Source organism: Rhinichthys klamathensis, unplaced genomic scaffold (assembly GCF_029890125.1).
Source record: "Rhinichthys klamathensis goyatoka isolate OS25496 unplaced genomic scaffold, OSU_Roscu_1.1 h1tg000121l_1, whole genome shotgun sequence".
Classification (NCBI taxonomy): Eukaryota; Metazoa; Chordata; class Actinopteri; order Cypriniformes; family Leuciscidae; genus Rhinichthys; species Rhinichthys klamathensis.
The window spans coordinates 6,925,381-6,951,249 of NW_026606658.1; the positions used below are offsets into that span (position 1 = coordinate 6,925,381).

General features: G+C 38.0%; 4 protein-coding genes across 5 annotated transcripts; 2 read left to right on the forward strand and 2 right to left on the reverse strand.

Annotated features, from left to right (window-relative positions):
- Window positions 1–1,599: 1,599 nt before the first annotated feature.
- On the reverse strand, window positions 1,600–10,917 carry znf646 (zinc finger protein 646). 2 transcript variants are annotated; one of them, XM_056255744.1, is made up of 4 exons: window positions 10,792–10,917; window positions 5,380–8,216; window positions 4,175–5,257; window positions 1,600–4,075 (listed from the first exon to the last, which is right to left on the reverse strand). In XM_056255744.1, the coding sequence occupies exons 2-4, from the start codon at window positions 8,001–8,003 to the stop codon at window positions 3,175–3,177; spliced, it is 4,608 nt and encodes a 1,535-aa protein (XP_056111719.1). In that variant the 5' UTR covers window positions 8,004–8,216; window positions 10,792–10,917; the 3' UTR covers window positions 1,600–3,174. The 2 variants fall into 2 exon arrangements, with proteins under 2 accessions (XP_056111719.1, XP_056111718.1); XM_056255743.1 differs by lacking the exon at window positions 10,792–10,917 and adding an exon at window positions 10,190–10,341.
- znf668 (zinc finger protein 668) lies at window positions 10,911–14,059 on the forward strand. Its single transcript, XM_056255752.1, has 2 exons — window positions 10,911–11,051; window positions 11,952–14,059. Exon 2 carries the CDS (start codon window positions 11,962–11,964, stop codon window positions 13,906–13,908), a length of 1,947 nt encoding a protein of 648 aa, XP_056111727.1. The 5' UTR covers window positions 10,911–11,051; window positions 11,952–11,961; the 3' UTR covers window positions 13,909–14,059.
- A 1,164-nt stretch (window positions 14,060–15,223) lies between these two features.
- gjz1 (gap junction protein zeta 1) lies at window positions 15,224–16,256 on the forward strand. Its single transcript, XM_056255760.1, has one exon. The coding sequence runs from the start codon at window positions 15,345–15,347 to the stop codon at window positions 16,047–16,049; it is 705 nt and encodes a 234-aa protein (XP_056111735.1). The 5' UTR covers window positions 15,224–15,344; the 3' UTR covers window positions 16,050–16,256.
- Window positions 16,257–17,427: 1,171 nt separating this feature from the next.
- cd37 (CD37 molecule) lies at window positions 17,428–25,649 on the reverse strand. The gene is made up of 9 exons (XM_056255376.1): window positions 25,467–25,649; window positions 24,787–24,854; window positions 24,520–24,583; window positions 24,287–24,417; window positions 23,809–24,046; window positions 21,809–21,918; window positions 19,067–20,205; window positions 17,899–18,030; window positions 17,428–17,680 (listed from the first exon to the last, which is right to left on the reverse strand). Exons 2-7 carry the CDS (start codon window positions 24,850–24,852, stop codon window positions 20,134–20,136), a joined length of 681 nt encoding a protein of 226 aa, XP_056111351.1. The 5' UTR covers window positions 24,853–24,854; window positions 25,467–25,649; the 3' UTR covers window positions 17,428–17,680; window positions 17,899–18,030; window positions 19,067–20,133.
- Between the last annotated feature and the right edge of the window lie 220 nt (window positions 25,650–25,869).

Sequence of the window (25,869 nt, forward strand, 5' to 3'; positions counted from 1 at the left end):
GACATCTTATGGACAGCATGCTAGCATATTTTATATTCCATTGTTGGAACCCTTAAAATGCTACACTGTTTTTGCAGAATTTAGTTTGAGGCCATTATTGTTGCACTTATGGCGCATTGTAGATGCATTTCCACTTGAATATCCATTGTTAGTTAGATTTGTGAATATGATAAACACAAATAACCTTAACCTGTTTAATATAGTAGAATTAGTCAAAGATGATCCTTTTTACACAATTATGCCTCCTTAACAGATTTAGTATGGCACATAGCCATTTGAATGTATTTGTAATAATCGTCTGTACAGTTTATCTATTTTTATAGTGTTGGAATACTAAGCACTGTATAGATGTAGCCCATATAACAATGTTGACAGACACCGACTGGCTCAGCATAGCAGCCTGTCGATGGCATTGATGAACATTCTGGAGATGTGGAGACACTGAAGACCAGTCTGCAAAGACACAGCAGCCGATTACCTGAAAGAGAAGAGTCGGCAGCTGACATTAACAGATTTTCTAAGAGCCACATGTGTCAGATTAAATTTTCCTGCCTTTATGCGCATAAGAGATTAGATAGTTTAGAGCCATATTTACATACTTGTATCTCAATACATTTAATCTCTCGTGTCTAATCAATTCATCTTAGTAAAACATTACTAAAGGATACAATCACCAATTTTTGATGAATAGCTATAGCAATGGGCATTAAGAAATGTATATATTTATATACAGCGGATGCTAAGGAGAAAGTTACTTGTTTGAATGACTTCAAGCACATTTAGCAAGAGTTTAAGGGGTGAATCTCACCAAACCTGAAAAGAACATGAATATTTTTCTTAAAGAAATGATCTGTTTTCTTTGCATTGTTACATTGTTTCCAGGAAAACCATAAGCACATTTTACACCCCAATGCCCAAGAAGACTACGTACCTCATTGCGAATCACTGCCATGTTTGTCAGAAATCTAGAACATCAAGGCCTGGTTTCACAGACAGGGTTTAGATTAAGCCAGGATTAGGCCTAAGTTTAATTAGGACATGAGTAGCTTTTATAAACATGCCTTGGAAGAAAAAAAAACAAACATTACTGATGTGCATCTTGAGACAAAACAATAGCACTGACATAGGTTAAGATATGTCTGTGCAAGTTGCTTTCAGTTAAAACAGCTCAAACATGCATTTTAGTCTGAGACTAATCTTAAATCTTTTCTGTGAAACCGGGGGCAAGAAACTAGTCCAGATTCTTGCTAAACATAAACCTGTGAAGCATGCACAGCGCTGACACAGTCTTGAGTAAAGTTGGTTGTGTATACACCTTTACTCATTCAAGATTACTCCAACAGACTGCAGAGGAAACTATGCATTTTTATGCAATAAAGATAACTAATGTATTTTATTAATGTGTTGACAATTTATTTTTCCTAAATGGGTTCTTGAAAGCATCTAATTTCAGTATTCACACTTTAAGAGAAAATACGAAAGCAAAGCGAACTCATTTCTCATTTGCATATTCTAAAATAATCATGTCATGCTCTGCAACTGCAAGGGATTCAAGTGTTAAAATAAAGATAAGGGAAGGCAGAAAAAGAAGCCAAAACACATTGTTATATTGTTTTTATTCAGTTCAAGAAAGTGAGGGTATTCAACACCTACAAATAAACATCATCTGCTTATTAAGGTCCCTACTTGAGAAAGAAACATTGATCATGTGAACAAAAATAAATAATTTATATTTAAGATATATGCATCTGATTACATGGAGTCTCAATTGTCAGTTTAAGTTCTAATGAAGCCATTAATACATAAAGGTTTGCAACTCCTACTCTTAAATAATCAGTAAGCACTGATCTATAGGCTTAATAGGAAACCATCTAACAAATAAGTCTAATCCAAGTAGGGTGGCGATATGAAATGGCACATTGAAATTCAATCTGGCATTAAAGACAGACATAGAAGCCTTGATGCCAGAAGCATCAAGCTAAATGTATTTTCTTACATTGCGTCTAGTAAAGTTGCAAGACCTGAGCATTTAAAACAAAAAAAACTGTCGCAAAACGTTTAGTCTGTGAATTCCTGCCCTAATTGAGCCCGACCGATTATGGATTTTTGGGTTTATTAATTTTTTTTGTGCTCCAATATTATCTTGTGAAGAAAATGCTTCCACTTCATAAAACATTTAGTAAAAAAGAATGCGCTAAGAAAACTGAAATATTTCTGTTGTTCTTTCAAATACACTGTTTTGAATGCTTTTAAAGAGGTAAAGAGGTATTTCTTAAGTGTTTACAACCATTATCTAAAACACCTACGTAATCAACCAATCTAGCATTTATCACACATTTAATACCATGCATAATGTGTACCACATTTAACAGTAATAAAGACAAGAAATATGCTTAAGGTATAAATGGTTATTTTTAAATAAATAAATATCTTTGAGATTTTCTACAGGACAGGCCTTAGGGTAGGTTGCTGTTTAACAGCTTTACCAGTGTCATCCATTGTGAAACTGCAGGAACATCATGTGTACAGTGGTCTTAATGAGAAGATGAAGTGATAACAGCAAATCTACCATGAGCAGTACGATAACCTGAAAAAACGGAAGCACTTATACAAACATAATGAAAAGGATAGCACGTATCCTTTTACCCCCATAATACCCTTCTTTTTTTTTTAAAAACAGAACACCATACTCTGTTCCCCCTCCGATTACGCCAACTAATCGGTCGGACTCTTGAAGGCAGCACTGGGTAAGAGTTTGGACAGAAATACTCATCCAAGCTCTCAGTCTGAGATCTATCATAGTACCATACAAATTGTGCACTGTGTGGGAACACAAAACAAATGAAATAAAATTTTAAAAAATCTAAAATGGTCTCTGACAGGCACTGTCACTTATTCTAAAATGTCTACAGTATTACTGTTCCTACCAGAGGTAGTATCTTATCAATGCCAGCTTTAAGTGTCCTTTGAAGAACTATATTTAAAAACACAACAGTAAAGGAGGCAAGCCTCGCTGAGATTAGCATCTGTGTGCGACACCATCTGGACAAGCACTGCAAAAAACCTGATGTTGTACGATTATTGGCATTAGGCCTTGGGTGGAGAGAGTCTTCCTCTTGTAATAGAATATTGTTTTGAAATCTTCCCTTGGGGTGACAAGACTGAAGTGAGGCCTCAGAGGAAAGGGTCCACACCCAGTCCTATTAATGCATTATCATCCATATTGAAGGATGACTCGTAGGTCTGTTGGGTATTCTGATGCATCTTCTGATGGTGCCGGAGGTTAGACTTGCTAGAGAAACGTTTGTCGCATAGGAGGCAAGAGAAGGGCTTCTCTTTGGTGTGGATGCGCCTGTGGCAGATAAGCTGGGTGGAGACCCGGAAGGCTTTGCCACACTCCAGGCACTGATAGCGTTTGGGTTCTGTGTGAATGCGCCGGTGATTCTTCAGTGCCATGAGATTGGTGAACTCCTTCTGACAGACCGAGCAGAAGAAGGAGCCGGTCTTGTGGCTGTTCTTGTGGTTGAGCAGTGAACCAGCGTGGCGATAAGTGCGCCCACAGTGCTCACACACATGACTCTTCTCCTCCCTACCGTATTCCTCACTACTTTCCTGCTGGTCTTGCGGCTCAGGAAATCCATGTACTCGGCTGAAAGCTGAATCGATCTTAGGAAGGCTCTGAATTCCTATCTGCTGGTCCAGTGTAGAGTCCCAGTCTAAATCCTGCTGCATCTGCATACCTTGCTCATGGTGCGACTGCCCTTGTAAGCTGCCATGGAGCTCCTGGTGCTGCTGAAAACTAGCCAGGTTTGGGAAGTTCTGTTGACATATGTTGCAGTAATAGGGGAGTCCCTTACTATGCACCTCCATGTGGCTCTGCATGTGTGAAAACTCACAGAAGGTTTTCCCGCAATCTGGGCAGCAGTGGCGTGCCATTTGAGAGTGGCTCTTTAAATCCAGAGGATCTGTGAATGTTTTGAGGCAGAGAGTGCAGTGCAGGAGGTCAGCAGAATGAGTCTTCTTGTGGTTGAGAAGGGAACCGGCGTGTCTATAAGAGCGTCCGCATTGATCACATCTGTAACAAAGGACAATACTGGCATAAGATACAATGAAATTATGAAGGATTGAAAAGGATAGGTGTTTAGATAACATTTAAGAAAAAAATCTGACTCACGTATAGCATTTGTCCACACCATCTTGATTTACAGTAGAGTTCGGATTTCCGTTTCGGTAACAGCGATGTCTCTTTAGCCCAGACTTTCCCTGGAACCTTTTACCACACGTTTGGCAGCTGTAATGAGTTGCTCCCCGTGCATGGATTTTTTGATGGTTGTACAGGATACTGGAGAGACGAAAAGCTTTACCACAAGTAGGACAGACATACTTTTTCTTCTGCGTGTGAATGCGTGTGTGGTTTCTTAAAGCCATGGGATTGGAAAAGGGCTTGGCACAGAAGGAGCAGGTAAAATGGCCTGTTTTGTGAGTGTTCTTATGGTTCAACAAGCTACCGGCGTGACGGTAACTTCGACTGCAAATGTTACACTTGAATGGTCGTTCCTCTTTTCCTAGGGCCGTACGGTCTACATTTCCTGGGGGGACAGAATCTGAGACAGTCTCTTTTTGACAGGTGTGTCCTTCAAGTAGTTCATTATCTGGAAATACAAGACGGCAATTCTTGCATTTTAAATCCTTTTCTTGTTTGTGGCCCTTGACCTTTCTTCTTGCTGCTGAATTCCTTTTAGTGGTCGAACAAGTGTGGTTGAGTAACTGTTTGTTTCCTCTGAAGGCCTTTCCACATTCTTGGCAGCGGTATCTTTTGACGGCAAAGTGTATCCGTAAATGGTTCTTCATTGCTAGCTGGTTGGAGTACGTGTTGTTGCACAAAGCACAGTAATATTCACCTGTCTTGTGTGAGTTTTTGTGGTTAACCAAGCTTCCTGCATGCCGATAGCTTCGCCCACATTGATCACAGACAAAAGGCCGAGGGTCTTTAGGATCTCCTATCTGGGCCTTCTTTTCTTGGCTAGACTTATCACTGTTAGAGGTCTGCCGTTGCTTATGGCGTCTGCTCATTCTCTTTCTGCCGAAATTAAGTGCCTGCATTCCACTCCCTGAGGCATTTCCACTCATCTGCATGAGTGTCTGAATTTGTTTGTTGAGCTCTTCAATCTTAGCCTTGTTTTCTTGATGTACCCTCTGGTGGTTCAATAGTTGTTTATAGATTTTGAATGCTTTCCCACATTCTGTGCAACTATGCCTGGTAGAGAAAGGGAACAAAAAATCAGAACAGAACTTGGCTATAAAACAATACAGATGAAGTATGATGTATTACAATAACTTTTTGCAAAGCAATCAAATTCTGAAATGTTAAATACTTACTTTTTAACATCGAAGTGTGTCCTCTGGTGATTCTTGAGGGCCAACAAATTATAAAAACGCTTTTGGCAAACAAAGCAGCGAAACACTCCAGTTTTGTGAGACTTCTTATGATTGAGCAAAGATCCAGCGTGTCTGTATGAACGACCACATTGGTCACACTTGTACTGTCGTTCTCCATCATGTGGACTCTCCTGTAAAAGTTCTTGTTGAAATGTATTTCTAAGAAGCGGTTTCTCCGTACATTTCTCCCCCACTTGTCCATCTCGTTGTCCCGTGCACTTGTGGTTATTGAGGTGATAAAGATCGCTGCAGCTTATGCCACATTTCCCACAAATAATACCTTCCATTTCCACTTTTGGTTTGAGCTCATTCTGGTGGTCTGTTACAAATTGATCTGGCGTATTAACTTCAATATTGCTATGCAAGAGCTGGTGGGCTTGTAGGTCCTGTTTCTTTGTAAAGCTCTCTCCACAAGTGCTGCAGATAATCAGACTGCATTCACTCTGCTGATTTTCACTCTGTTCATCTCTCTTGACCTCTAGAGAAGACACAGATGACGGGCCAGATGCTGAAGGTGCAGCATGGGTTTGAGTGTGACCTCGGAGATGGCTTCGCAGTGCACGCATGCTACTATAGTGATTCCCACAAACTGAGCACTGATACATCTCTCCATCATCCTCTTCTTCATCCTCTTCACACTCAGCTTGATCTTCACTGTCACTCATTTGTCCATGAATGTTGTCATGAAAGGTCTGCTGTCTAAAATAGGCCTCAGCTGCACTGCCATTGTGTTCCTCAAAACCAATATCCTCACCCGACTCTCCTAAGAAATGTTGATGCTTTTTGTTTTGAAAGTCCATGTGACCGGATGAGTTGTTCGTCATGGTCTGATACTGCTGAATCAGGTGGGGACACGTGTGTGACTTGACTCCTGCAATATCAGTAAATGTCTTACCACAGTCTGCACACATGTGCCTCTCCATGAGGTGTTCGTCCTGAGGTAGATGCTCATCTGGGAAGGAATTGTCAAACTGCTCATGAAATTCGGTAGCATTTGTCTCGTCCACATACTCCTCGTCTGATTTATCCTGCGCAGAGTCTACCAGGTCATGAGGAAGGCCTAATATTTCACTTACATCTCCCTCATGTGATGAAAAGCAGCCCTGTTGGTTCTCATGTGTTAAGGGTTCTGAGGAAAGCCAGTCACCCTCAGAACTAGCAAGCAAAGACGTGGGTCTTCCCTTATGAATCCGAAGGTGGCTTCGCAGAGCCGCCAAATGTGGGTAGCTCTTGCGGCAGATGGAACACTGAAAGATCCCGGTTTGATGGGATCGTTTGTGATTTATAAGACTGCCTGCATGCCTGTAACTTTTGCCACAAATGTGGCACCGGAAGCGGCGACCAGAACCGTCATCATCTTCTACTTTGATGTTATCAGGACATTGTTTTGAATGATCAGGGTTGAGGTCCTCTGATGGTAGGGCCATAGGCTGTCCCTGAGCATGTACGATCAATGAATTGTCATCCAAAGAGTTAGGTAGATACACATCACCATTTTCCATTGGCCCATCTGATTGGTCATAGTCAACAACTTTATTGAGTAACTGAGGCAATGGTGGAGTGTCACTAGTGGGGGGATAAGGATTAGACTCTGGGGAATGAGTAACACTATCATTGTACGAGAAATTGTGCTCCTCTGACAAATTGGTAGGGAGCTCAAATGACACAGAAGAGGAGTTGTGCAACAGAATATGATTTTGAAACTCATCATCATTAGCAAACGTAACCTGACAAAGGTGACAAAAATGTATATTAGTATCACCATTCTGTGGCATAACTTGCGGGGCAAGTTCTTTCTTGCAGTCTGCGAGGGCAGCTTTAGAGTTCTGTGCACTGAGACGACCTCGGGTTTTACTATGGATTCGTTGGTGACTATTAAGGGCAGCAAGATTGTTGAACTGTTTAAAACAGATTGGACACTCAAATATTCCCATTAGGTGAGTTTTCTTATGATTTATGAGGCTGCCATGATGTCTGTAGGTCTTGTCACATGAGTCACATTTAAACGGCCTGTCTCCAGCATCATCTTCAGCTGCTGTGTCACTTTCTGGGGTTGAGTTTGAAATGTGTTCGGACTCTGCATCATTACAAAGGCTGCTCATTGGAGCAATATTCAGCTTCATGTCTGGCTGCAAATCTGGCATAATGTCAAAATCCACATCATCTAGATGCAGCAACTCATCATCTTTATAACCACTTTCAATATGACTTTTTGCAACATCGTTCGTCATGATATGAGACTCTTTATTGCGATGGACCTTTTGATGGGTGACCAGCTGAGTTGCCAGACGAAAAGCCTTTCCGCATTCTGTGCAAGAATATTTCTTTCTAGATGTGTGGATGCGCAGGTGGCTTTTGAGAGCCAATGCATTGGAGAGCTTCCTGGAGCATATATGACACTGAAAAGAGCCAACCTTGTGTGTTTTTCTGTGGTTAGCCAAGCTGCCAGCATGCCTGTAGCCTCGTCCACATTCCTCACATTTGAACTTGCGTTCCTCTTCTGACTGGTGAAAAGTGTCTATATGCTCCAAACGACTGGGCATGGCTGGCTCTTGCATAGCCATAATGTTATAGTATAATGATTAGAAATGTCAATAAGAGCCAGCTTGAATGAGTGTGAGGGACACACCTGTCCTAACTATTATCAAAATGGCTTGTTCGGTGAGGCCTGAACGTGAAGGCAACATTCAAAAAATTAGCTGAGAATACATTCTGTTCCATTCCATTGAAAAAAATGTCATTGGGAGGATGGTGCAAGTGCAGGCAGTGGATGAAATCTGTAACAGGAAAACCCATACATTATTTACTATTAAAGTTCACACAAGGCAGTATTGCAACTAAAAAATCAATAATGATAAAAAGAAAACATTGGCATTGCTTTCTCTAATGTGACAAAAGCTCTGAGTTGAAAACCAATGAGTCATTATATAAAACAAGTAGGCTAACTAAACAAAATGAAGTATTTTAACATTACTGTACAATAAAACACTGCACTGATTTATATGGAAAATTCATGCAAACATAAAACAAATGATATCATTATTTACACATGTTGTTTCAAAACCAGTCTCAGTTGACATTCACTTTAATTGTATGGACTAAAAATGCAATTAAAGTAAATGTTGACTGAACCCGTCATTCTGCCTGACATCTTTCTTTTTTTTTTATGCTGTTAGGAGAAAATCTTTCCTAGAGGTTTGGAATGTCATGAGTGAGTAAATAGGACCCTATGATTTACGTGACAAAAAAAAAAAAAAAAGATGAAATTGTGAAATACAGTCATTAAATATACAGTAGTCAACATTTGAAGTGGATCAAAAAAGTTAATCAAAGCTGTCCTAAGACAAGAACAGGTAGTTCAAAATTCATGTATAACTTTGATGAAAGATTTTGATCCACTTCAAATGGTGACTACTGTATTTTACTGTGTAATATCAAGCACTTTGGCAAATTGAAACAATTATCAACTGAATTAATAAAACCAAAGTAGGCCTGTAGAATTAATAAAAAGTCAAACCATGTGGTGACTATGACTAGTGCAGGGCTCATAAACTTCGGTTCTGGGGGGCCACAGTCCACAGTCATACAGAGTTGAGGTCCAACCCCTAACAAACTCACCTTCCTGTAACTTTCTAGTAATCCCGAAGGCCTTGATTAGCTTGACATGCTTAATTAGGGTTAGAGCTAAACTCTGCAGGACAATGATCCTCCAGGACAAAAGTAGAAGAGTCCTTGGCTTGAGCCCTAGTGTTTGTGATTAAACCACAAAGAGACAGCGGTGTTTAAATATAAAGTGTGAATGATATGTGCAACTTCATCTACACATACTCAAAAAGAAATTAGGACAGAATTTGATTTCCACAGTTGTTAATAATAAATGTGTATTACATAATGAAAACACAGAATCCAGAGAAAATAACCAAATGGAATTTTCGCAAATAAATAAAAACAGATTTCAAAGACCCCTATTATTGAAACTTTTAATGAATTATTAATTTGTTAACGTTTTAAATGTAAAACAATTAAACCACATAATTTGGGACAAAACAAAATGCATTTCAAAGGGCTCTTTGTAAATAATGACTTTTCATGTCAGGGTGAATTTCTCCTTTATTAAACAAAAATGGTTTAATTTATAAGTGTCCATTAAGCATAAAACACAGGCAAAAACATCTGATTTTTTTTTTTATACAAGCAACAATTAAACCAAATAATTGAGGTGTTATATAAGTTCAAAGTACATGGAGGGGTTTCTATATCCATAAAATCCATTTACCATCCATCGTGAACCCGTAAACGTTAGTTGGTCTGAGTTCTAGTTTTTAATCTAATATTAAGTCTAATTTTAAAATATAACATCATTCCACAAAAATAACGCGGTATATCTGTCGGGATCCGACAGCATGAAGGATCAACTGACTGACGGGCTCCAGCAGTTAGTTAGATGACAGGCTGCCTCACACAATGGAGCTCTATTGACACACTAAACACTTCTCCAGTACATTAGCTTAACAGCTAGCTACGCAAGCACAATCTCGACAGTGTATTAATCGATCGTTGTAATAGTCCTCTAGTAGTTGTCTAATTTAATATAGGAGACAAAACGCTGAGATAAGCAGAATAAAATATATTTTTGGGAGAGGCAGTAGCATCCCACACCACTGCGAGCTTGTTAGCAATTGGCGGCTAGAAACTGCGGCTAAATCTAGCCAACTGATACAGCAAAAAATAACGTTAGGAGTATACATACTGAATGTTGAGGTCTCCCTATGTGGTGTTGGCGCATGTAATGTTGGCACTCCGTCCACTTTATTTTAGTTTCAGGACGGGCGTGTTCGTCCCCCCTTTTCTAACAATTGTCTTTCCCCCATCCCACTCTCGACTCACTTCCTGCTTTTGTTGCTAGGGAACAGGAAATGTGCATCAGTGAAAAAAGTCCGTACGTTTTCCTCTCAAGAGCGGTTTTCTTTTAACATACGTTTTTAAATAGTAAAACGTTGCTTATTATATTATTTCTAACCCATCCGCCACTTTGTTCAAATCTGTTCAACCATTAACATGAGCCTTGTTTGTTCATTCTTTAATGCTGCCATTAATGTTAATGACAGCTTGCATTATTAAAAATGTTCAATTCGACTGTTTTTGGCAACTCTTACAACAAAGTTACTGCATTTTTTTTGAACAAGCATAACCAGTTACTCGTTATTATAACCACACCATTTTTTTAGCCCATTCACATCTTTGTTATGTAACTTTATGCACAAAACAAACGAACATCCACATTGAAGTGAGCATGCATAATTTCCCCTCCCACAGGTCTTTTTTCTCTCCACCCCATTCTATCCCACTTACCATGAACTGTAGTCAGCAGAATCTCTTCAGCAAGAATACCAAAAGAGCAGAGTGATGAATGCGTTTAAATTAATTTTAAAAAAAATCAGTTAATGTTGTAGACATTCCCCAGGTGGAGAGTGAGGAAGTCATGAATGCTAACATCTCCGCGTTCGCAGGATAATTTCGTCGTGGTCCTAAAGCCGCCGGCCTTCTCCTGAGATTGAACGATTTGCAATTCATTGTCAAAAATACAACCGTTTCTCCTGGTAGCACAAAAGGTACGTAACGTAAGCCATATTTTCTTTTAGAAATACTGACGATATATAAACGGGCACGTATTGTAAAAATGCAGCGATTATGATGAAGTGACAGAAGCATCCGACTGCGAATTGCTTCGCATCTTCAGCGGTCCTAAAGCCAGCCATTTTGTGTTATAGTGCATGCTGAAATAGTAGTTGTATGCGTTAAAGTCATGGTTATAAGCTCTTTGAGTTTCCGCTGAATTACATTTGCATTGCTTCAATTTTGTCATGTTTGTTATGTTTAATTTTGGTTAACATCGAAATGTAATTCAGTTTTGTACATTAGCAGCCCAGATGCCAACTTCCTTTGAGAACGATCGAGCGTCTTTCCTATTTGTCCCTGAGGTCCTAATGCCGGCCATTTTGTGCTGCCTTCCCCATCCTTTATAAAATATTTATCGTGGTAACTAGTTTCTGCCAAAAGGCTAGTTTTACAATATATATGTTAACTTGTCATTCGCCACCATTGTCATAAAACATTTAAGAAAAATCACAGGGGATAATGTATTTTTAAAACAAAATTAGCAGTATGTGTAGTGACCATGGTATTTGGAAAGAACTGATTACCATGGTAAAATTATGTAATATATTACTTACCTGCAACTACAAATCACATTTATTTCGGTCAAGTGCAATGGTCAAGTTTCAGTTTAAAAAGAGTAGCATATTATTGTTAATTTTAGTTATTGTTTGTTATTGTTTATAGAAGTATTGTTCATTTAAAAGAAAATAATACAAAAGATGGGACAAATGTAACAACAAAGAATATAAGTTACAATAAATACAATCATCTATCAAATGCACATTTGAACTCTAAACTCTCAATTAAAATATAAATTCAAGGCACTAATTTGTGTATTTTGTTGTTCTCCCCAGCATCGTCAGGATGGCTTCACCCCAACCAGGTAGCCCTCCAACTGCAGAGCAGTATACACCACCTCCTTCTGAGACCGAGCCCAACAAAGAACAAGACAACATATCAGAACAGCCTACAAGAAGAAGAGGCAAAGGGAGACTGTCAAAAACTCTGCACACTTTTAAATGCTCGACCTGTCAGGAGGTCTTTACCAGCCCTTCAGCTCTACAGAGCCACAAGCTGTCAGTACATGGTAAAGACAAACAGCAGCAGTACACCTGTGGTAAGTGCACTAAGACGTTCTCCAGCCGAGCACAGCTTTCCAAGCATCAGCGCTCCCACTCTGTTCAGCGTCCGTTCCAGTGCCCACAGTGCCATAAGGCTTATAAGACTCACTCAGAGTTGCGAAACCACAGCCGTTCACACACAGGGGAGAAACCATTTGTTTGTTTTGACTGTGGCAAGGCATTTATGCAGGCCATTTGCCTGCGTATCCACATGACGCAACACAGCGGCGAGAGGCCCCACTCCTGCCCTCATTGCTCTAAGAGTTATCCCACATTATCGAAACTCAAAGTGCATCAACGATCACACACCGGGGAAAAGCCTTACTTTTGTTCCGAGTGTGGGAAGAGTTTTGCCGACCCTTCAGTGTACCGCAAGCATCGGCGTAATCACCAAGGCCACCGGCCGTATATTTGCGGCGAGTGTGGTAAATCGTACACCGAGCTGAAGGACTTGAAGAACCATCAGCGCTCGCACACGGGCGAGAAGCCTTACCTGTGCTCTGACTGCGGCAAAGCCTTCTCCCGGTCGTCCTCTTTGGCGTGCCACTTGCGAATCCACTCCAAGAGCAAGCCGTACCAGTGTGAGCAGTGCGGCAAAGGTTTTACTCAGCTGTCTTCGTACCAGTCCCACCTTCGTACCCACTCTGGCGAAAAACCCTTCTTGTGTCCACAGTGCGGCAAGATGTTCTCAGATCCCTCTAGTTTCCGCCGACACCAACGGGCGCATCAAGGATTCAAGCCGTACCCCTGTGATAAGTGCACTAAGAAGTTTCGGCAGCCGGCAGACCTTGCGGTGCATCAGCGTGTGCACTCCGGTCAGCGGCCCTACAAATGCCAACGTTGCGATAAAGCTTTCGTCGCTTCTTGGGACCTTCGGCGCCACATGCTAGTGCACTCCGGGCTGCGGCCTTTCTCTTGCACTGAGTGTGGCAAGTCGTTTACGGAGCGCTCCAGTCTGAACAAACACAGAAGGGTGCATTCAGGGGAGCGTCCTTACAAATGCCAGCTGTGCTTCAAGTCATTTGTTGTGTCATCAAGTTTGCGCAAGCATGAGAGGACACACTTATCCGAGAGCCCGTTACAGGTCCAGGCCACTCCTGAATCGGCTCAAATGTTTCCCACCACCCTTCCTCAGTTCTCCTGCTCTCACTGCGATATGATATTCGGGACGTGGGAGGAAGTGCAGGCTCATACCAGCCTTCACACTATCTCTCCACCGTCTGATTCTACAGTTTCGGCTTTACCTAACGGCCCTTACGTTTGTGTGACCTGCCAGGCAGAGTTTGCTCAGCTGGCTGATATGCAGGCACACGAGAAACTCCACCCCAAGCCACGACCCCACGTTTGTGACCAGTGCGGTAAGGGTTTTCTGAACAAAGCCGGGCTTCGCAAACACCAGCGCATCCATTCAACCAGTCGGCCACATTGTTGCGCTGTTTGCGGAAAGGCTTTTCTTTTTGCCGCCTACCTACGCAAACACTTACGTACCCACCGTGACACAGACTCGTCATCTTCCCTGCCTCAGACAGACATAGTGCACAGTCAACCCCTGCCATCTCCACCAAGTGCTGCGTCACCGTCGGAATCTGAGCCCACCGCTATTTCCCTGACGGTTCCAGTGACTGTGCCGGTGTCTGCATTTCAGACAATGCCAGACCATGTATATATGGATAAGGAAGAGGGGATCTGAACTTATTGCTGACTGTGTCGGCTGCTTTGAACACCTGAACAATGTGTTGGTACTGCTGTTCTATAATAACACAACAAAGAGAATCTTGAAAAAAGCCTAAACACTAATAGAATTTAATTTTTAAATAGGATTAAATGCATCGGTGCATTAATAGTCAAAAAATAATGCCTTTAATTTGCCTTGATATTGTAGGAAAATGTATTTATCTTTAGATTTGTGCCAAGATTGCTGAAAGGATTTATTTTTATTTTTAAGGTATGTCTGAATCAAAGTGTCAGTTCATGTATCATAATCACAGATTTAATCTGATGTCATGTTTATACACTTGAAATCAGTGTAATATTTGAATGCTGATTTTAATCACAAGACCAATGACTTTAAATAAAAAAAAACTTTAAAGTTGACCATTAAAGTTTATATATTATTTAATTTTTCTTAAGTTTGAACAGCTTGTATTGTTTGAATTTTTTTAAGCAATAAGCCAGTCAGTGTATGTGGTGGTAAATATGACAATGATTCTTCCTGGACATGCTATAATGCTCTTATGATATACAGTAAAACAACAATATCGCTTCTTGTTCTTCTTTATCTGTACCCCCAATGTCCTATAAGCTAAATTATACTTCATGGATTTTTGGAAGTTTGGTGTATTTTGATATTTAAAAATGATTTAATTTACAATACCCAGTCACAAGTTTGGACACACTTGACTAAAGTTTTGATTCCTATTATTTTAAAAATGTTTAATCTAGTTTTGTTGACAAATATAAGTAGTAAAGATCTGCTTTCTACACAAAATTGGTATTTTCTCATTTATTTATTATAATTACGTTTTATGATTAATTAAATGGATGAGTTGGCATGGATAATGAAAGAAAGCAGCCAACAAGTTCCATAGTTTAGATTACTTTAATTGTACTGTTTATATAAATTGTGGGGGAAAAAGTAATTAATTTAGTAAACAAAATAGTATGCGTGTCAAAAAATGTAACCAGTGGTGAATGCCCTTGTATTCAAAATCTATATTCAAAATTTTACATTTAAAGTGCGTTAAAATTATAGTTATAGACAAAAACTTGCATTTCAGATCTTAGGCCCTAACCCTAAGGGAAGAAACAAGTTAACTGTGGATAAATGTGTGAGAAACACGTGTTTTTGATGACACATACAGTTTAGAAGGCTATATATTCAGCGAAGCTCAAAATGACAACAACTTCAGCATTGGACAAACTCTAAATTCCCTCAACAAAAAAAAAGAAGGTATGTTTGGTTTGTTCTTTTAAAAAATTCCACACTGCTGCTTTGAAATCATGTTAATGTTGTATCACACAATGTACCAAATAGAGTATTTGTAATATGACACTAATTAAAAGTTTTCCTATTTTGTGTGCAGATACATTCTTTGCATTAAGAAGAATCATCCACCTTTGAGAGCAATGGCAGCGATAGTTACCGGGCTCATCCCAATCCTCCGCACTGCAGTGGACTCCACCACCTCCTATAAAGGTCGGACCATGTGGTTCGGCTTGCTCTGCATCCGCCTGGTGACCATCTTTCTGGCTCAGATACCATGGAGAAGCCTAAATGATGATTTCTACTGTAACAGCTCCTCAGAGTTCTGCATTAGAGCTTGCTTTAATATACATTTTGACAGTTCTATAGTGATGGCATGGCATTTCCTCTTCATCCTTCTTGTGCTCTCGGTCCTTCTCATGGAGCTTTTTTCCTCCCATCTTCGATATTCATTCCAGAAGAAGAAAGAGAGAGAAATGGCATCTCAAAGCGAGCAGGGAGGTGTCGGAGATGATCCCACCATGACTGTTGGTGGTAGGATGGTGATCGACCTCCACAAGAGCAAAAGCAGCGTGGTGGTGTACCTGTTGACGGTGATGGTGCGGATTGCAGTGGAGGTTTTCTTCGTATATGTCTTACTCTTCTGGGTTCTGCCTAAATTGAATCGGCAGTCATATGTTTGTGCTGCACAAAGTTTTCAGGGATGTTCAGAACACCAGTGTGTGGTCCGAGGAGCAGCAGAAAAGAAAATGTCTGTCCATGGACTGCTGTTTATATCTGTCCTGGTTATTATTACAAGCAGTGTGTTTTGTCTCTACTCAATAGGCCACTATCTCTGTAATGGTTAAAAAAAAAGGTTCTTGGTGAACACAAGCATATTTAGCAGCATTGATGCAACTGTTTATAAATTATGCCCTTTTTTTTTTTTCTGAAATGCTTCATTATGGCTTACTGAGCCCGATACTGTAATTAATATGATTGTATTTTTAGTCCCACTTAGGTGTCTTTAGCTACTATGCACTAACGTTTAAATTAATAATTTGATGCAATGCACTTATTGTATACATACATGATTTTACATTGTACATATTTTAAAAATACCTGCATGTAATTAATTAATTTCTGTAGTTACATCTATAATTACACTGTTGACACTTCTCTTATCCCTTAACCCACACTTAAACCTACCCAAACCACCTAACCTACCTGTATCCCACCTCAATAGCAGCGCAATACAATGTGAACGCAGTACAATGAGTACATTACTTTTTTTTATGTAAGTACATACACTGTAAAGTGATCAGTTGATTTAACTTAAAAAAGTGAGCCTGTGTCACCTTAAAATTATTACGTAATAAACTTCATGCATAATTGAAAAAATTAAGTTATGTGGACAACAATTCCATTTAACTTAATTTTTTCAAATACGCATGAAGTTAATTTACTTAATTTTAATGCAACGGGTTTCCTCACTTTTTTTAAGTTAAGGCAACTGATCACTTTTTACATCGTAGTTAGACACTTAATATAAGCGTGACCGTGTTTTTATTTAATGTGATTGAATTTGTAATTTTGCAATAACTTTGGAATAAACCACACTAAAATGTTTTTTTTATTATTCAGTATTTTTGAGTTGTTTTCCAGTAGAGGTATCTTAACATTCTTAAATCAGGATACATTTGACGCAGAATGAATTGATAAGAAGTATCGTTTTCTGAAAAACTTATCAAAATTAAGGGTTTTTACTTTAAAAAAGCTAAACTATTTCCCAGAGGGGTCAGAAAACAATCTTGTTTTTCCTTTGAATTCATTTTATTTTTCTGACCCCATTGACTGATAATTGTTCTGGATTTAAGCATTAAATAAACAAAAAAACAGGACTTTAGTCATTTTGCTTAAGTAACGGCATCTTGATTTAAGAATGTTTAGATATTTTAATGAAAAACAGTAAGAAAAAAAACTGAGTAAGAATTTTTTTTTTTTTTTTGCTGTGCTAGGACAAAAAATGTGTTAAGAAATTGCTTTTTGGCTTTGCATGGTGTTTCTGTGTCTGCAGTTTTGTGTTGTTTGGGCTGGGTGAGAAGTCATTTTTTGTGTGTCCATAACATTTTGTGTGAATGCTGAATGAGCTGTTCTGTTCAACTTATTCTTTTCAAATCTATGACAATACACAACAAGAATAAATGTTTCATAAAACACAAAGAGTCATCCTTTTTTTTCCGCTGGTCAGAATTTATTTCTTTATAATATATCTAATGACATATATATACTATATATTATATTAAAGACCATTAATAACTATGTTAGCTTTATGTTTTGAGCATTTTAAGTAGCAGATAATCACAGACCAAATTGTAAAATATATATGCTGATAGAGCAGATCAGTTGCAGAGGTCTGTTGTGCAGCAGCTTCTCTCCACCTGAGGAGGCACATCTTCAACACACTCCTTAGCTTTGGCACATCTGCGCACCTCACCGACTACAAAAAGAAATACACACACAATAGCTTTCACAAAGGGATTGGGTTGAAAAGTAATACTCTGGTTGAAAATAATACTGTCATTAGACTTCATCAGTTTATCATTAAGAGCCCCCTGTATCTCAGGTTTAAACATGAACTATAATCTGCAGTAGGTTACTTAAGTATGGCACTATCCTATGTTTTAGCAGCTGAGGAAATGAATATGGTCAACTCACAGGCTGGAACGTGCAATTTGATCTTAATGCAGGTATCGAAACCACTGCTGCATTCTCTCTCCTCTATCTTATCACAGTCGGGATGTTTTTCGTCGATCTTGTTGCAGTAGTTGCACCTCAGTGCCTGTGCAACTAGGATCACAATTTTGAAATGTATCTTTGTTATCATTGTGATGGGAAAATGTTTAAGAAAAGCTTCTGTTGTGTGCTGAATTCATTATAGCAATCTTCTGGCAAAAATACTAAACAAAAAACGGCTAAGCCAAAAATATTTAATCACAAATCACTAGTCAGGAAATGAGCAAGAATTGTAGGTAAAGTAACTTAGAATAGCCTTCCCTAACTTGCAGACAGCTTTTTACTGGAAGACGAGTCAGTGTGTTCCACTCTCTGTTAATGGCTTCAAACAGCTCAGTTGTTGAAAAATGTCTCCCACTTCCAAATCTGGACTCTGAACAAAACATAAGCCTGATGGACTTGTTCTCAAGATCCTGGTTGTCTCTGCAGTGTGGCAGGAGCATTGTCTTAAAATAACATCTGATCCTCATTCCTCCTTATAAAACAACTTTTTTATTTATGGGAAGCAAGCCATCATGCAATATTTTCCTGAACTCCAAAGCATTAAATGTCTTTTCACAGTTAAGTAGCTCACCAATACCAGCAGCTTAAAAGGCTCCCCACACAATAACACCTCTCCCTCCATGCTTCACTGTGGTACTTATTATTATATTTCTCACCAGATTTTCGAAGACACCGTTCTGGAGCATCACCATGCAACTCGTGTTTCATTGTGATTTATCACTCCACACTAAATTCCCATATTCTGCTAAAAACTTAATTATGTCTTTGATGTTTCGAGACGCCAATGGCTTTTTAAGTTATGCATTTGCTTAAATTGTGCTTATTTCCTGACCAATAATTTTTGATTAAGACAATTAAGAGCTTAGTGTTTACCCACTTTATGGAAATCATATACGCGCGTGTGTGTGTGTGAATGTAAATATGTAAATGATGTTCTATCTAAATTACATACATTTAAAATATAATATGTACATGTATATTAACATATATATTTTAATATTACCTAATATTATAAAAAGCACAACCTGTTTACTGTAATTGAGAAATCCGGAGAACAACGATCTGAAAGCAGTCAAAATTCACTCACCACAGAGGGCACCTAAAATCATGATCAGAACCAATGTGTGGGATCCCATCTTTCTTTCTTTATTAAACTGACATAAATGAATGATAATGAGTTATTAAATACGAAAACATAAATAAATAAATGTAAAATCAATATATGTATTCATGCATTAAGACTAAAATAACTGTAATATCTGATAAAATATCTTTCTTACCTTCTTAGTCTGTAGTGTTCCCCAAGAATTAATCAAGGAGATGAATACAGCATGTATATATATATGTGACACCTGATAACAAGTGTCCTCCTCCCTGCCCTAATAACTTGCTATGGGGTATAAAATGTCATATGTACCATTTAGATCCTCAGCTTAAATAAACACATAAATTAAGTCGTTATGACAATAAATGAAAATCAAATTTATAACATAATTTAATGTTTTATTTATTTTAGCAACAGCAGTTTTATTACAATTACCCTGTGTATTTGGATACTTAATTTACTTAAATTTAAATATAGGCTATTTGAAAGATCTTTTTTAAATTGCTTATATGTAATACTGGTTGTCATCTTACATAAAACACAGCATATAATTAAGGACGATTTGAGTTTTAATATTTTAGATATGAAAGACATGATTATGAGAACAGTATCTCACACATTGCCACAGTATTGAGGTCATTTGCTTTGTGTGCACAACAATAGTGAAATATAACACTGTCACACCCTAATGTTTCCAGTCCTTTCTTACCCAATGGCTAAACTGAACAAGTGAGAAAAGTCATAGTCACATGCACAAATTCTAAGAATCAGATGAAAGTTTATATCATTTAAAAATTATAAGAACAGGTTCAAATTAATTTGACTTTTCATAAACAATTACTAAAAATAATATTTATTACACACATCTGAATAACAAGAAAAATCAACAATTGACTGTCTTACAGGATAAAAAAAATATCTGTAGAAAACAATCAAATACCGTACAGAAAACGAATAATCTCATTTAAAAAGACATCAACAAAACATCAAATTTATGAATGAGAGAAAATGAATACTTGACGTTTTCCCCCTCACTGATCCTGGTTATCTTAGTTGAAAACGATGTTGTAATCCACAGAACCCTGTTTATACAGACACATCGAAAGGATCATACCACATATCTGCAAAAAAGAAAAAGATATTTGTCATAAATTAACCATCCATGGTTCAACCATTCAGTTAACCATTAATCATTTAAGCCTAATATCTAACAATAGCAATGCCCTCAATTAACGATTTTGGTCAAACATTCCAAGTTCAAATGCTGGGAGTCTGGGATCAAGGATGGATGAATCTTCAGACCACACACTAGGCTACTATAATAACAACACAAATAACATATACCTTGCCAGTACTCCACAGTGAAATCTCTGTGAGGGAAGATACAATTAAAAGTAACCACTGAGACCTTTGTACAGTCATATTCTGTTACTCTGAACTCACAAAACAAAGTCACACAGTAACGTACGAAAATGTAATATAGCTAAAATAAGACCACCGTGTATCTAATCTGAGAAACAATCCTGTTAATTAGTTGCTATGTCATTTCCACACCAAGTATCATGCATTAACTATAACAAAACATATTACACAGCACTCTAGAATGCTCGTTTCTGATCAATCGCAGCATTCAGTGGCATGACATTTCTTAATATACACCATCGTCCATAGCAACTCAGTCCGCTCATCCGGGTAACTCATATTAAGGTGCGATCACAGTCATGTCAACAAGAATTCATTTTCATGCATGATGCAGGGCAAAAGTCTTCCTGAGAAGCTCTCATATGTTCATATGAATGCACCCGCATTGAATGCAATTCGGTGTGAGCTGTGCTTCATACATTGAGAATACACAATGGATCTTTTTTGCCCTAGAAATTTCACTAATTTGACCACTCTCTCTGTTTACCGTATTTCAAACAAATGCAACTAACGCAATCTTGAGACTTAACAGTTAGGAACTTCATTTTAAAATAATAATTCATTGCAGTGTTCGTCTTACTGCTAGGCCAACTGAGTTTCACATTGTAGTGAACTTTTTTTCCCTTAATGAAAGATTTAAGATAATATATAGGTATAAAATTATTTTTAATCAATATTTCATGTCCATGCATTTTATATTTGCGAGGAGCTGTGTAATAAGTGTTATAATTTTTTCTCAGTATTTCGTTATTGCAAAATAAACCCATTAAGGCTGGAAATGAAATACACTGTTGTATTCAGGACGACTTGAAAGTTTGGTAGTGTCTGGTAATCTGGCTTTGAATTATGCTCAGTCGTTAAGTGTATGAAGCCCATTTTTTCTCTGTAACCATTTACAAAGTTGGCACGTGTATAGTGTTTTAATGTCTGGTGTAGTGTATTCCAGCCTTTATGGGTGATACAAGTGCAGACTGTACATTATTCCTCCATGCAAAAATGAAGCACTCAACCACACCACACTAGTCACAAAGAGAGACCTGGACAGCTGAACATGGCTGCCATGTGACTTTCTAGGGCAGCAACGGTGAGTGCGATTAAGACAACAGTAAGATACGAGACAAATCCACTGTAGACACTATGAGACAAATGGCCAGAGGTGGTACTTAAAACATTCAGCAACACCATCAATTCCTCCCATTACACTTAATTTATTCTCATTAACACTAAGTTTGGACAGTGAAAGCTTGTACTTATTTGCATTATCTGAATTGGTTTTAATGTGTTTGGTGACAGTTTGCTTACCTCCACCAGAGAAATGGCCAAAACAACCACCTGAATTAAAATGAGATTTTCTTTCAGCCAATTTTTAATATGGTCACTGCAACCCTTTGAGAGAGAGAAAAGAGGTACAACTCAATTCATTTTGTTGAAACACAATTTACAAAATGATTACAGGGCAGAACTGAAACCATACCTGCTCATAAATCATGCGTGTGGGATTTGAAATGGAAACATTTGAGAAACATTCGGGACATAACTTTGGAGCTTGGGTTGCATTCGTCGCATTGACAGTGGCATGGACTGTGTAGAAGCAGGAAGAATCTATAAAACCCTCCCAGTCTTTTTTCCCATTCCAACCACAGCATTTGTTCTGCAAAGACAATAATGGAGGTGATATTTTGTTTCAAACTTCCCAATGTAGTTGTCAAATTTTGCTTTCAAGTTCAACTGATATCATGGCATATACAAGGCATGTAGCATGCATTATGCATTATGTACACATGGCATGTGCTGATTATTTTATCTAGAGCTTTACTTTATATTACATCTTCATGAAATCTATACTTTTGTAGTCAAACACCTTCTCTTAAAATGTTTTAAGCTGAATGGGATGTCCATTATCCAAAACTGGGCTGAAACTGTCCTGATCTCTGTATACTGGGAAAAAATATGTTTGCTGCTTGTTCAATTAATTAAAATGAGCTAATGCTTGATTTCATTCTGTTTAGCCCACTTACATAAAACCAATTGGTGTTGGGAATACATGAATAATCTGTGTGGCATTAAAGGGTTAGTTCACCCAAAAATGAAAATGTTGTCATTATAATCACTCACCCTAATGTCGTTCCAAACCCGTAAGACATTCGTTCATCTTCGGAACACAAATGAAGATCTCTTTAATGAAATCTGAAAGCTTTCTATCACTCCATTCAGCCTACCACTTTCAAGCCCCAGAAATGTAAAGTAATTCATGATTCCAGTCGTTTAACCTCAGTTTTATGAAGCAACGCGAGTGCATTTTTTTTGCGGAAAAAAACCCAAACACAATTTAACACTTTATTTACAAAATATTAATCTCAAACGCGCGTTCATGCAACGCCTGCTCTCGCGTCAGACTCACGCGTCAACACAACACGCATGTGCGCGTTCACAAAAGCACCAGGAAGCATGCGTATCGTGTTGACTTTGCGCAAATAAAGCACTGGCATGGCTTCATAAAAATGAGGTTAAACTATAGACTGTAAAAAAAAAAGAAGGGTTAAACCACTGGAGTCACATGGATTACTTGAATGATGTCTTTACTACCTTTGTGAGGCTTAAAAGTGGTAGTTTACTTTGACAATACTTTACTACATTTCTGGGACTTGAAAGAGTTGCGTATGCTGTCAATGGAGGGACAGAAATCTCTTAGATTTCATTAAAAATATCTTTATATGTGTTCTGAAGTAAAGTCTTACGGGTTTGGAACGACACAGGGGTGAGTAATTAATAACAGAATTAAATTTATTGGGTGAACTAACCCTTTAACTGAAACTGCATGGGTGGATATTTAGTTCCCAGCATGCTTTGCATAGGACTGAATTGGGAGAGTGTTGAGTGTTATTTTATGCAGTTTTGAGTAAAGGCAAAGACTTGTTCCTGTTTAATGTTCCTGTTATGTTGGACATTTAAAAGAGTCAAATTTTTTACTTTACATGGACTTTAAGTGTGTTTTACTTAATTCCAAGTGTGAAATGTACTTGAAAAATCTGATTGCAAAAATACATTTGGGTCAATTTTACATATTGTTTTCTCATATACAGTTTTCTTTTTGTTGTGTACTGTACTGTTTCTCTCACCTCCTTCTGAATGTTTTCTAGAGTCTTTTTAAAACTCTGGAGACTGGAGTCATTCCTTAATGACTTTATTAGTTTAAGAGTATGCTTCTCTAGTGAACCGACCAACTGATTAAGGAGGAGGAGGAGGAGGAGGAGGAGGAGGAGGGAGGGGGGGAACAAGTTAAAGATGTTATGGTCATGATTTTGTCTCAAGTATTAGCTTTAGACATATAACATTTGAATAACAGAAATCAATCAAACTGATTAAAAACTTGACACCAAAGAGGATTAATTGTAATGTGCTAGATCTGTATAAAAAGCCCAATGCCAAACTGGGTGGGACTGCAGATCTGCATGCTTGAGTTACCTCAGTCTTCTGGGTGTAGAAAAGAACCCCACCCACTATCTGAGCCGCGAGAAGAACTGTGAGCAGGATGAAATACTGTAGATAAATGAAGGTTATTTTAATACTGTTACAGCTCAGTGGAGCAGATCAACTTACTGCTGCATTACAAACACCAGTACCAAGAACATGCACAATTCTCAAGAGGTTGGTGACTCCTATAGACTCTTAACATTTTAGGAGTTGTCCTAACAAGCGTATGTTAAATGGCGCAAATCTCAAATCGGTCACATCAATGGCATTTGAATCCCATCAAGTTTTATTTTTCTGAAAACTCACAATTGCCAGCAGGCATTTGACAGTCTTCAGAGAACCTAGACATCCTAGGAAGCCTAATGCCATGGTCACAGAGCCACTGGTGATCAGCAAGTAGGAGAAGAGAGAGATGGAAATGTAGGGAGGAGGGGAAACTGTAGAAAAACATGGAACAAATGCTTTAATATTTTGTAATAGACGAAAAATCCAAATAGCACTGTCTCTTCTTTCCACACACAAATAAATATAAAACTTACAGAAAATGCTGTTCTCTGAAATTTGTATCCATAGTCCCAAAGATAAGAGGAGGGATCCTAAGAGCTAAATGAGAAAACCACAGTCCAACAGCAATCTGACATGTACATTGTATAAAATGTAAAAGTTTTATCCAAAAGTCCAAAAAGGGAACATATGTTATACAGTAGGCTATATATGACTGCAAGGAAAGTGCTGTTATATTTTTTATATTCTTATATGTATATGATATACTTTATTTCATTTAATTTTCATATATGCAAACTTACAACGAATATCAAGTTGAAAAGAAAGAGGAAGTATTTGGTGAAACTGAGACAGCACTCAGATGCCATATCTGTAAGCACAAAATAAAAAATAAATTAATATTGAAATCATCTACTGAGAACCATGGAAAACAACTAAGAATCAAGTTGGTTTCACACAGTTCAGTACTTTTTTCTTTAAGAACGTGTATTAAATTTGTTTTCGTATCAGTTTGGATTTTCTGCTAAAAAAGGACAAAAACAGAACAGGTTACAGGAAGTGTCTTGTACTCTCATATTTCCTTGCCTTTGGTAACGAAACCAAAGATATCGTCTTACAGGCATGCATTAACTATTCAAGCACTAGCTAGCACATGGGACAAAAGTGCTTTGTTTGCTGTTATGAACATTTGAGAATATATCCTTCGGGGGTTAGGTAAAATCAGGTTTTTTACATCATGTTAGACGGTTCAAACAGTCAGTGATATATTTGTATTTATAATGTTTAAACAACAGAAACCATTTTTGTTAACATTTATGCAATAAAATCTCACTTTTTTAGAAAATAGTACCTCAGATAAACAACGTTTACATAATCACCATCTAATTGGAATTTATCAAAACATGTTAATGATTTGACTGATGTCTTATGATGCTTTCTAGAATAAATGGTTTCACCAAAGAAATAAAGATGTAAAACTTACCTTAAACAAACTGGGCAAAGTCAGTAAGATTACACGGTGGGTAAATGAAACGTGGCAGCCTCACACGATATCATGTGAAAAATTAATTTTGCATAAGTAAAAGGTTTAATTCTGATTCGCTGTATTGCTTGCGAGTTCATGCCTGTAAGCAAAGCATGACTGACTACTTCAGTAGAAAGCAGGTGTATACAGAACACCCACCATAAATAAAATATCAGCCCTAGTCACAGACTCTTTTACATCCACATATCCCCACTTACTTCTCTGAATTAGCAGCATTTCATTTAAAATATGTAAATGATTTGTCATGCTATGACATTTAGTGATGTTTGCATGTTTTACACAGTCTGCAATATTTAGAAAATATAATTGAGATGACATTTAGAAAAAAGCAACACAAAAA

Excerpts from the sequence above, each read along its gene's own strand:
- znf668 (XM_056255752.1), top strand. The coding sequence starts at position 11,962 with ATGGCTTCACCCCAACCAGGTAGCCCTCCAACTGCAGAGCAGTATACA.
- cd37 (XM_056255376.1), bottom strand. The coding sequence starts at position 24,852 with ATGGCATCTGAGTGCTGTCTCAGTTTCACCAAATACTTCCTCTTTCTT. Across the intron at positions 24,047-24,286 it reads TCAAATGCCTGCTGGCAATT|TATTTCATCCTGCTCACAGT; the intron begins GTGAGTTTTCAG and ends ATTTATCTACAG. Across the intron at positions 21,919-23,808 it reads AAAGCTAATACTTGAGACAA|TTGTACCTCTTTTCTCTCTC; the intron begins AATCATGACCAT and ends AAATGAATTGAG.
- znf646 (XM_056255744.1), bottom strand. The coding sequence starts at position 8,003 with ATGGCTATGCAAGAGCCAGCCATGCCCAGTCGTTTGGAGCATATAGAC. Across the intron at positions 5,258-5,379 it reads ACACACTTCGATGTTAAAAA|GCATAGTTGCACAGAATGTG; the intron begins GTAAGTATTTAA and ends TTTCTCTACCAG. Across the intron at positions 4,076-4,174 it reads GGTGTGGACAAATGCTATAC|ATGTGATCAATGCGGACGCT; the intron begins GTGAGTCAGATT and ends CCTTTGTTACAG.
- gjz1 (XM_056255760.1), top strand. The coding sequence starts at position 15,345 with ATGGCAGCGATAGTTACCGGGCTCATCCCAATCCTCCGCACTGCAGTG.